Source organism: Pelophylax lessonae (genome assembly GCF_965119305.1).
Source record: "Pelophylax lessonae genome assembly, chromosome: 3".
NCBI lineage: Eukaryota > Metazoa > Chordata > Amphibia > Anura > Ranidae > Pelophylax > Pelophylax lessonae.
This window is the reverse complement of record NC_138770.1, coordinates 198454766-198467024: the sequence shown is the minus strand read 5'-3', so window position 1 is coordinate 198467024 and position 12259 is coordinate 198454766. Positions and strand designations below refer to the sequence as shown.

Genomic DNA, 12259 nt, shown 5'->3' with positions numbered 1-12259 from the left:
TCCCCCAAAAAAATGTAAAAATCAAAATTTTTTAACATTTTTGGCCAATTTGTTTTCTGCTACATATGTTTGGTAAAAAAATTGTTTTGGTTTGCGCAAAAGTTATTGCGTTTACTAACTAAGGGAAAGATTTCTGTCATTTTTGGTGTTTTTCTTTTAACGAGTAATGGTGGCGATCTGCGTTTTTTTTTCCGGGACTGCGACATTGCGGCGGACAGATCGGACCCCTAACTGACATTTTTGACACTTTTGGGGGTACCAGTGACATTACTACAGTAATCAGTGCTATATATATGCACCGTTACTGTAAAAATGACACTGGCAGGGAAGGGGTTAACTTTATTGGAGAGGCAGGGGTTAAATGTGTCCCTAGGGGCGTGCTTCTTACTGTAAAGGGGCGTGGCTTTTCATGTAACCACAGAGACATACGATCCTAAATAGCAGGATCGTATGATCTCTGCAGGTACACAGGGGAGAATGACAGGCGGCTTTGTTTACATCAGCCGCCTGCCTTTCTCCCTCTGCAGCAGACGATCGCGAGTGACCGGCGGACATCCGAGCCGCCGGTCACTCGCGCTGGAACGAGCGGGGCGGGAGTGCGCCTCCGGCGGTGCGCGCTCGCCCTCTATTGGCTCGCGGGCGAGTGACGTATATATACGTCACTTTGCCCAGGAGGGGCTGACCGCCGCCGTATATAGTCGTGCGGCGGTCAGCAAGAGGTTAACAATAATGCACCAAGGGCTTAACAGCAGTGCAGTCACCCAGGCCCTGCTCTTGGCAAGTGTCCGCTAAGTGGCTTGGAAAGCCCTCCAGGCTAGGTGCCTGTCCTCCTGGAACAGGAACCCTGACTGCTCAAGGCCCAGATTAGTTATGTCCTCTCCAGCCAACTTCTGGACACACCTCTCCAGAGATTGGCAGGGACCTCATAAATAGAGATAGCCTTGCGGTTCGCCCGGCGGTCGGTTCGCAGCAAATTTTGCTTGTTCGCTACCCGCCAAATTTGCAAACACATGGCGTCGTTCACGGCGGCCATATTAGTTTACATTGGGGAGAACTTTGACCCATGACACAGCCGTCAGGTGGAACGGGACAGCCAATTGAAACATTCCAGCACATGGACAGTCCCCCTACCCTATAAATAGACCTGAACTGTGGGCCATTTCACATTCCGCTTTCTGCCAGTGTAGGGTGAGGTCTGCTGTGCTCATGAGGGAGATTTTTCTAGACACAAATAGCGCTGTGAAGATCCACAAAAGTCCTTTTTAGGGCTGGTATTTCGGTATAGGTCTACTAGTATCTTTTCAGTTTAGGGAGAGGTATCCAGTCGTTGCTTTAGGGGCAGTAAGAGATCGGCTGCAGTCACACAAATCGCTCTGTTAATGTCCACAAAAGTCCTTTTCAGGGCTGGTATTTCGGTATAGGTCCAGTCTCTCTTCAGTATATGGACAGGTTATCCAGTCTGTGCTGTAGGGGCAGTTAGAGATCGTCATCTGCAGTGACACAAATCGCTCTGTTAATGTCCACAAAAGTCATTTAAAGTGCTGCAATGTCGGTATAGGGTCTATTACAGTCTCTTTAGTATAGGGGCAGGTATCCAGTCTGTGCTGTAGGGGCAGTTAGAGATCGTCAGCAGTGACCCAAATCGCTCTGTTAATGTCCACAAAAGTAATTTAAAGGGCTGCAAATTTTTTGGTATTGCTGTGCAGTGCACTAAAAAGGGGGGGGGGTGGGGGTGGGGGTTAATCCACAGTGTAATATACTTTGTAGAAAGCATATTATAGTGGATTAGTAGTATTATTGTGCACTGTGCATCATTGTGACAGGTGTGGTGACTGAGCGTTGCTGCAGCAATACTACACACAGTGACAAACTCCCTGGCCAATTATTTGTAGAACTGGTGGGATAGACCAGTGGCCCCCCAATACCACATATTGAAGTGGGGTGTTATCTGAGTATACTTTTACAAGTGTATTTGTGTCCTGCAACAATATTACCTCTTTTGCAGAGTTAAGTCTGATACACACAGTGCCAAACTCCCTGGCCAATTTTTTCAACAACTGGTGTGATAAACCAGTGGCCCCCCAATACCACATATTGAAGTGGGGTGTTATTTAACAGTATACTTTTCTAAAAGTGTATTTTTGACCTGCAAAAATGTGGCCTCTCTTGCTGTGTTTATTGTGCTACACACAGTGACAACAGTTACTGGCCAATTATTTGTAGAACTGGTGTGATAGACCAGTGGCTCCCCAATATCACATATTGAAGTGGGGTGTTATCTTCCTTTTTCCAGATATACTGCGATTCTTTAGAGACTTTTGTCACATGGTAATTAAAAAACATGACAGGCAGAGGAAGAGGCAGAGACGTACGCAGGGGTGGTAGGGGTAGGGCAGGAGCAGTAGGCCGGAGCCTAACTGTGAAGTTTCAAAAGTCGCGTGCAATTACGGCAAAGGAAGCACCAGACTTGGTTGAGTGGGTCACTCAGCCTTCCTCTTCTGCACCCTCCTCATCCTCTCTATCTGCATCCTCTTCACGCTCTGCTGTGTGCACCCCCAAAGACACCACCACCACATACCCTTCGCTTGAGTCGGAATTATTTTCCGATCCATCACAAGACGTTTGCGATGCGCAGCCATTGTTGGCATCAGATCAGGAAGAGGAGGTAACAACAGCCACCACTCAGCAGTCTGACGACAGTACCCAGATCAGCCCAAGGAGGTTGGTCCCCGCTGTTGCTGCCTACTCCGACATCTCGAATGTTAGTAGTAGGGAAGGTGACGTGGATGATGACGAGTCTATGGACGTCATGTGGCAGTCCACAAGAGAGGAAGAGGAAGGGAGTTCAGAGGGAGAGACCGACCGGCATATAGGGAGGTAAGGCAGGCAGAACTTGCATTGCACAAGAGGTACAAAGCAGACTGCAAATGTATCAGGAGTGAGCCATCAACCATGTACAGTCACATCTGGCACTCCCAGGACGCCGGCACATGGCTCCGCAGTGTGGGCTTTTTTTAATGTGTACGTTGCTGACAACAGTGTTGCCATCTGCAGCCTTTGCAGTCAACGCATAAGTCGCGGTAAGCCCAACACTCACCTAGGGACCACCGCCTTAAGAAGGCACCTGAACTCTCATCACCGAGCCCAGTGGGAGAAACACCGTCAGAACCTACAAAGGCACACTCCAGGCTCTCACCGTCCAGCCCCTTCTCCTTCTCCTCTCTCCTCACATTTGCCCTCCACTCCACCTTCCATGATGCTGTCGTCACGTTGTTCTGGAAAAAGGAAGACTGCTGGCTTTTCGGAACTGATAGCCCGCCAACTACTGCCATATCAACTGGTGGACTCGGAGGCCTTTCGTAAATTTGTGGCCATTGGAACACCACAATGGAAGGTCTCAGGCAGGAAATATTTCTCGCAGAAGGGCATTCCAGAGCTGTGTGGCCATGTTCAGCGGCAATTGAATATATCTCTGGCACACAGTGTTGGTGCCAAGATACATCTGACCACAGACACATGGTCTAGCAAACACGGGCAGGGAAGGTGAACCTTCTGACGGCGGTCAAGCATGTAACCCGTGGCACCCGTGTAGATTTAGTTATACCGCCACGGATTGCAAGCAGGCCTGCCTCTTCTTCTCCTCCTCCTCCATCCTCCCTCTCCTCCTCGGCTGACTCCTCCTCTTCCGCTGCTAACGTCTCTTCCACTGCCCCGCCCATGATCCCCAGAACCTATTCCACATGCCAGGTGAGACGTTGCCATGCTGTGCTGCGTCTGTTGTGCCTGGAAGCCAAGAGCCACACTGGTCCTGCACTCCTTTCAGCTTTGCGTTCACAGAAAGATCATTGGCTGACACCGCTGAATTTGACACTTGGTAACGTGGTGTGCGACAACAGTGCCAATCTGCTGAGCGTGCTGAAACAGGGCAAAATAACACATGTGCCATGCATTGCACACGTCCTGAACTTGGTGGTGCAGCAATTCGTTGGCAAATACCCTGGGGTCCAGGACATCTTGCGGCAGGCCAGGAAAATCTCGGGCCATTTACGAAGATCTTACACAGCCATGGCTCACCTTGCTGACATTCAGCGGCGACACAACCTGCCCCTCAGGTGTCTTATTTGTGACTGCCCGACGCGATGGAACTCAACTTTGCATATGCTCGATAGGCTGCTCCAGCAGAAACGTGCAGTTAACGACTACATGTTCGAACTCGGCGGCAGGACAGGTTCTGGGGAGCTTGTTTTTTTTTCACCTCGCCAGTGGCTGCTCATGTGGGATGCATGCAGGCTTCTGCGGCCATTCGATGAGATCACCAAACTGGTCAGTCACGGCCAGGGCGCCATAAGTGTCATCATACCTTACGCCTTCTTTCTGGAGCGTGCATTGCATCGTGTCATTGATCAAGCCGTCGAGGAGCAGGAGCAGGAAGATGAGGAAGTTGCAATGTTGGATGAATTCTCAGGGGGTGCTACTCCATCTGAGACAAATCAACAGCAGGAGTCTGAAGAGGAGTCAGAGGAGGATGGTGCTTGGGGGGATGAGGAGGAGCAAGAAGAGCATGCTTTAAACCTTTCTGGGATCCCTGGTGTTATCCGTGGATGGGGGGAGGAGAACGAGGACGACATTATCCTGGATGATGAGCTGGAAGCAGGCCACTACTCCGCTTCCAGTTTAGTGCGAATGGGGGCCTATATGCTCCAGTGTTTTAAGGGGGACCCCCGTATAAAACGCATAAAGGCCAAGGAGCAGTGCTGGGTGGCAATGTACTTAGACCCCCGGTACAAACACAAAATGGCAGAAATGTTACCACAATCACAGAGGGCGATCCAGGCCTTGCTGCGGGAAATGCTGCATTCTGCTATTCCATGCGGTGGCAGAGGAATTTACAGTCACAGAGAGACAGTTGCGGGTAGCAATCCAACAGCGCTTGCAAGAAGAGGGCGTTTGGAAGATATCTTGGTCACTTCAGATATGAGATCCTTCTTTCAGCCGAACCATCAACAGCTGTACTCCGGATCCAGCATGAGGGAATGCCTAGACCGACAGGTATTCGACTACATTGGGTTAACGGCCGATGTGGACGCTCTGAGGAGTGATGAACCCCTGGACTACTGGGTGGGCAGGCTTGACCTCTGGCCAGAGCTTGCACAATTTGCAATGGAACTGTTGGCTTGCACCCCGTCCAGTGTCCTGTCCGAAAGGACGTTCAGCGCAGCAGGGGGGATCATGATCGATAAGCGCATTCGCCTAGCTCATGACAGTGTAGACTACCTCACATTTATAAAAATGAATGAGGCATGGATCTCTGAGGAATTCAACACATGTGACCAGTAGACCAGGTTTCATCGAAATTTCTCATGCCAGGCCACAAATATCTGCCAGACCGCCATCCACCCACAACAATTACTGGTCCTTGGCTTCGTTACATACAGCGGCATAAAAGGCATTTCATGTCCTTTGAATGGAAAAATTTTGGGGCCTTTCAGGGCCGACAATTATTTTTTCTGTGAATGCCTAATGTACCTCCAGCCACCAAATACTAAGTTCTTTGCTGTCAGTTCAACCCATGTGAGCTAATTTTTGCAGCCTATACAGGCCGACACTTCTGTAGACTGTGTGAATGCCTAATGTACCTCTAGCCATAAAATGCTAAGTTCTTTGCTGTCAGTTTAACCCATGTGAGCTAATTTTTGGGGCCTATACAGGACGACACTTCTGTGTCCAGTGAATGCCTACTGTACCTCTAGCCGTCAAATACTACATTCTTTGCTGTCAGTTCAACCCATGTGAGCTAATTTTGGCAGCCTATACAGGCCGACACTTCTGTATACTGTGTGAATGCCTACTGTGCCTCTAGCCATCAAATACTAAGTTCTTTGCTGTCAGTTCAACCCATGTGAGCTAATTTTTGGAGCCGATACAGGCCGACACTTCTGTATACTGTGAATGCCTACTGTACCTCCAGCCATCAAATACACTACATTCTTTGCTGTCAGTTAAACCCATGTGGGCTAATGGGGCCTATACTGGCCGACACTTACTTCTGTATCCTGTGAATGCCTAATGTACCTTCAGCCACACAATACTACGTTCTTAGCTGTCAGGTAAATGCATGTGGGCTCATCTTTGGGGCCTGGAATGGTCGACACTTACTTCTGTATCCTGTGAATGCCTAATGTACCTTCAGCCACAGAATACTACATTCTTAGCTGTCAGGTAAACGCATGTGGGCTAATTTTTGGGGCCTGGAATGGCCGACGCTTACTACTTTATCCTGTGAATGCCTAATTTTTCAGACTGGAAATTAAAAACAATGGGTCTGTAAAGGTTCCGCCAAATTGTGGAATGGATGCGGACCCATTTTACAGATGTGTGAATGGACCCTATATGTATTAGACACGTATTTACCGGCTGCTGTCAGTTCTGACTGATTTATGAAAAAAAAATATATATATTTTTTGCTGTAAAAAAAAAAGAAAACAATTTAGGGCAACTCTTTCAATTGCAATACTTCTGTTATAACATTGTCCATGTGCTGGGGCTATTTGTGCACAGCTAGTACGTCTTTTGTGGCTGCAAATATGACCTAAAGGTTTTTAAAGTTCGCCTCCCATTAAAGTCAATGGGGCCCGCCGTGAACTCGCGGTTCGCAGACTTTTGAGAAAATTTGCGGCTGACGTTCGCGAACCGCCCCGGCCGATGTTCGTCCATCACTACTCCTAAATATTCAGACTGCTCACTCAGCATGCTCCACTCCTATGTTCTGGAGATTTCCAGAAAGCAGGCAGAAGCAACCTAGTGTGTGGCCTGTGGGAGCCTTATCAGCCACTGCTCCACTGATTACAGAGGAGCACAAAAAGAACTAAAGTTATCTGGCAACCTAACACTAGGAGGGTGTTACACATGTAATGCATGCACTAGTCATTTGCCATTGACAATGGCAGTTTCTTTCTTCTTAACCTTTTCTAGCATACTCTTTAAAGTGGAACTCCACCCAAGCTCTGCTTGTTCCCACCTCCCAACTCCACTGCAACATTTGGCACTTTTTTTTGGGGGGGGGGGTACCTGGTTTTGACAGGTACCCACTCCCACTTCCGGGTAGGATTAGCGATCTACAACATTTTCAGACCCTCCTCCTTCCCCCTGTTGCCTTCTGGGACACACACAGGTCCCAGAAGATGGCAGGAAAATTCAGAAAGTGCAGTGTGAATCGTGCTTTCACAGTAGGAAACCAGCTGTGAAGCCTGAAGGCTTCATTGCCAGTTTCCCTTACTTACAATGCCGTTACTTGCACCCGAAGCCGAATCCGCTCGGGGTGCCAACATCGCAGGATCCCTTGACAGGTAAGTGTCCTTATTTTAAAAGTCAGCAGCTACAGTATTTGTAGCTGCTGACTTTTCATTTTATTTTTTACAGACTGGAGCTTCTCTTAACATATTATCTAAAATTAACAGGTTGTTTTGCTTTTCTGCTTGTAAAAAGAATGAAATCATGTAAGACACTATTATCGTCCCTAACCAGTAGAACACTGTTGGTTCCTTGTAGTTCGGCCATGGCTGTGTGTAGATCCATCAAATTGACATGAGGAAACTCTGGTACTCCACTGTTGATAAGGAAACACTTGAATCCAGCAACACCTGCTTTTAGCATAGGTATCAGCTCCACCTGCCATAGAAAGTAATATTAGTGGTGAGTACATGCTAACATTTTTATGTGACATCATTTGACCTCTAAATCACCTCTAATCATTTATAGTCACTTCTCAACTGAGCTAGTTATCGTCCCCTGCACTGTTATATATTCCAAGCCAATTGACTTTGGCTGGTTTAAAGTGGAATTAAACTTCCATCACTAACTTTAACCTATAGACAAGCCTAAAAAAAGGTGCAAAGTTTAGGAAATATTTACTTTACATGTAGCCATTGATATTACTGGCACATGGGCTCTGAAGGAACGGCCACACGAGCCATTCCTTCAGAGCCTTGTGCTGTAAACGACAGCTCACGCGTGCTTGTGTGGGAGTGACGTCATTGTGGCTCTGGCCAGTCACAGAGCCAGAGTCCCTGAACACGGAAGCAAGATGGGGGAAGATGGGAGCTCCTGCAGTGCTGAGCTGACACAACGGCGTTGGAAGAGCTTCGTTTTAAGGTAAGGTTAACATAGTGTGCTAGTACACTAGAGTACACTAGCATACTAGCACATTATGGCATGACCTTGCAGGGTACAAAAAAAAAAGGAGAAGCAGGTAAGTTCAAACTTCCATTTTCATGGACTCCTGCACTTCCTTGGTGAATCCAAGGAGTTCCCTGCACTACTGGGGAATAGAATCCAGCATGTACCTGGCACAGATCCTAGGAGAGCATTTCATGAAGCATCTTTACAAGATGCCAAAATCAGCATAACCAGTTAAATGAAGAAGCAGTAGCTCTAACCTGAAGTGCTCTTGGACCATCATGCTTTTGACCCTCTCATGCACCCTTGACCTTTTAGTCATTCTTCACAGCTCATGAGTTGAGGATTGGGATGAAGGGAGATTATAAACCTAACTTTGTGCCCCATCAAAAATCTGGGCTAATGACCCCCCCCCCCCCAAAATACTCAAGTAGCAAATTACTTGTAAGAAGGCTCTTTTGATACCTACAGCCTTTTTTAGAAAACAATGTTTTCCATTGAAACTCAAAGGAACAGTAGGAAAAGTAGGGGAAAGGCAACGCTATGTGATGAGATTCTGTTCAATAGCTCATTATATGCCTGGAAAATAGCCAAGTATCTGAAGGTGATATCTTTCCACTTCACAGACAAACTCCAGAATGTAACATTTCATGTTTCTGCAGCCATTGTCTAGAATTCAGATCCATCTGAAACTGTCCTACATATACCGACTGCCCATAGGGCATGGCTCCAATCTTTAAAATGCATTCTGCATGGTCCTCTGAGGCTCTGTTTGCTGGCCCAGAGTCCCCAGTAAACAGAAGTACTCTAACCAGTGGAATGATCTTTTGCCTGATGGCTAATGCATAGTCCCACACAACATCACTCACAAGATCCTGCAGTGGTACCGGTTTGTCACCTCTAGGGTTGAGCGACCCCGGACTGTATTGTTCGTGTTCGTACCGGACTTTTGGGTATTCGGTACCCGGACCCGAAAATTTCACTGTATGTTCAGGTACTGTCCGTTGTTTGGTAACGTTATTTGATGTTTTGGCGCGGTTTTAATGGCACGCTTTCAACAGATGCAAGGCAGCCAATCAGCAAGCATTTAACTAGTGTGCCCTAGAAGCCATCACAGCCATGTCTACTAATGGCATGACTGTGATTGGCCAGTGCAGCATGTGACCCAGACTCTATATAAGCTGGAGTCACACAGCGCCACGTGTCACTCTGCTATAACTACTGTAGGGAGAGGTTCCTGACTGCTGCTGCTGAGGGAGAGATAAAATGTTTTTTCTTTTTTAAATGCAGATTAAGCACACACATATGCACTGAGCTTGCATGAAATGTGCCGCACCGCACGCCTAACAGACTGATAACATTTTTTGTTTCTCCTTTCTCCTCCTCACTTGGCTCAGGTCAGGGCATAAACATTGTTCACTGCACCCCCACACAATACAATCAATGTCGATCACTGTCTGATTAAAGCAGATTGTTCCTATCTTATGCTTTCCCTACAAGCAATCTCTCCAGCTTGGCCCTACAGTAAACTCCTATCTCTCCCTCCGGGCAAAAAGATTGTGCATTGCACCCCACACAATCAAATCAATGTAGATCGCTGTATGATAAAGCAGATCGTTCCTATGCTTTCCCTACAAGCAATCTCTCCAGCCTCGCCTAAACTCCTTTACTTAATATGTTACTTTGACATACAGTCTTTAGACAGACATTGCTTTTATAACCTGCTCTTCAAAAAGCACCAATGTGAGGGAAAAATAATTATTTTTCAGTATTTAGGGAAAAAATAATAATTTTTCAGTTTTTCATTCAAATGGGTTTTTTTTTTAAATTCAATAGCGGAATAGAACAACAACAGTATCCAACCTGTTAGGCGTGCAGTGCTGCACATTTCATGCAACCTCAGTGCATATGTGTGTGCTTAATCTGCATTTAAAAAAGAAAAAAAAAATGTTCCTTCATATTTAACTTTAAAGACTGTATGTCAGACAGACATTGCTTTTCTAACCTGCTCTTCAAAAGCACCAATATGAGGGAAAAATAATTATTTTACAGTATTTAGGGTAAAAAAATTATTTGTCAGTTTTTCATTCAAATGGGTTTTCAATATTTTCAATATATTCAATATTGGAATTGTCAGGGCCCAGATTCAAACCCAGGTCTATGGTTGCTTCTGGCTTCTTCTTGCTGAGCTATCCAGCAGCTGATATCTATGCATTCTAAATTTATGTGGTAACCAAACCTTGTCCAGTTTCCTGCCTAGTTCCTTGCCCAGCCTCCTGTGAACTCTGAACCTTTGGCCACTCATTTGAACTTCCTATTTAAGCCTGATCTGGGAACTTCTGATGCCAGATTATTGTGCTTTTGCCAAGATCTAGCTTTGTGTGCTTCATCCTCCCAAATCTTCTACTTGTGTACCGACCTCCAGCTACGTTCCAGGACTACGCCTCTGCCTGCTGCCATTTTGCTCTTCACTGCTTGTGTACCGATCTTCGGCTAAGACTACGACTACTACTACGACTACTCTTCTGCTTACTCCCACACTCCCACACTCTGGCTGATCTCTTGTGTACCAGACCCTGCTTGTTGACCACGGTTGTGCTGCTGCTTCCTGGGACTGGACTCTGAGCCTGACCCAGTAATCGTGACAGGAATAGAACAACAGTATCTAACCTGTTAGGCGTGCGGTGTGTAGTGGGCATTTCCTGCAATTTCCTAATTATTGAAGATATCAGGTGGTAATATTTGGTGGACCACAGCAGACTTTCACTCATTATTTGCGCAGCACAATTTTATTTTCACAATACTATTATCTCACATTTTTTTAAGGAGTTGTTTAATGGATATTGCACTTGTGCACTTTATCTAGGTCTATGCTAATTAGCAGTAAGTGATTCACAGGCAGCACCATACGCCTCCCCTTTTCTCTTCACTCATTGGATACTGTTGTTCTATTCCGCTATTCAATAAACACCCATTTAGGGAAAAAATATTACATTGCGGCTTAGTCTGCACATTTTACTGTGAGATACACTCGTTGGATACTGTTGTTCTATTCCGCTATTCAATAAACACCCATTAAGGGAAAAAAGATAATATTGCGGCCTAGTCTGCATATGTTACAGTGCAACAAGGCACACAGGTCTCGCATGGAGGCCCAGCTACTGGTGGTGGAGTGGTGCTGTTCCACAGAGCGACTCATGCGTGCGTTCTGCAGCTGAAACTCCACTATGGCCTGCTGCTGCTCGCACAGTCTGGCCAGCATGTGCAAGGTGGAGTTCCACCTTGTGGGCACGTCACATATGAGGCGGTGAGCGGGAAGGCCGAAGTTACGCTGGAGCACTGACAGGCGAGCAGCAGCAGGGGGAGAACGCCAAAAGTGCACACAGACGGCCCGCACTTTCTGCAGCAGCTCATATATATCGGGGTAATTTCTAAGGAACCTCTGCACCACCAAATTCAGCACATGCGCCAGGCAAGGGATGTGTGTCAAACCGGCTAGGCCCAGAGCTGCTATGAGATTTTGCCCATTATCGTACACCACCAGGCCAGGCTTGAGGCTCACTGGCACCAACCACTCATCGGTCTGCTGTTCAATGCCCCTCCACAACTCCTGTGCGGTGTGGGGTTTTTCCCCCAAACAGGCAAGTTTTAAAACTGCCTGCTGTCGTTTACCCCTGGCTGTGCTGAAGTTGGTGGTGAAGGTGTTACGCTGACCGGATGAGGAGGCGGTAGAGGATGAGGAAGCGGAGTAGGAGGAGTTAGGAACAGGAGGCAAACTGAAGCGCACTGCAATCCTCGGTGGTGGAAGGACATGCGCCAAACTGCTATCCGCCTCAGGTCCAGCCACCACTGCATTTACCCAGTGTGCTGTTAGGGAGATATAACGTCCCTGACCGTGCTTACTGGTCCACGTATCCGTAGTTAGGTGGACCTTGCCACAGATGGCGTTGCGCAGTGCACACCTGATTTTGTCACCCACTTGGTCTTGCAGGGAAGGGATGGCTTGCCTGGAAAAGTAGTGGCGGCTGGGCACGACGTACTGTGGGACAGCCACCGCCATAAGGGCCAGGGATCGCGGGTGGGT

General features: G+C 47.2%; 1 protein-coding gene across 1 annotated transcript in view; it reads right to left on the bottom strand.

Moving 5' to 3' along the window:
- The window catches only part of LOC309551446 (allantoinase, mitochondrial-like), a 77530-nt gene that overhangs the window by 33153 nt on the left and 32118 nt on the right, over window positions 1-12259 (bottom strand). Inside the window, exon 5 of the mRNA XM_082252033.1 lies at window positions 7522-7668. Coding sequence (XP_082108159.1) covers window positions 7522-7668 — 147 coding nt within the window. The remainder of the gene's footprint in view (window positions 1-7521; window positions 7669-12259) is intronic.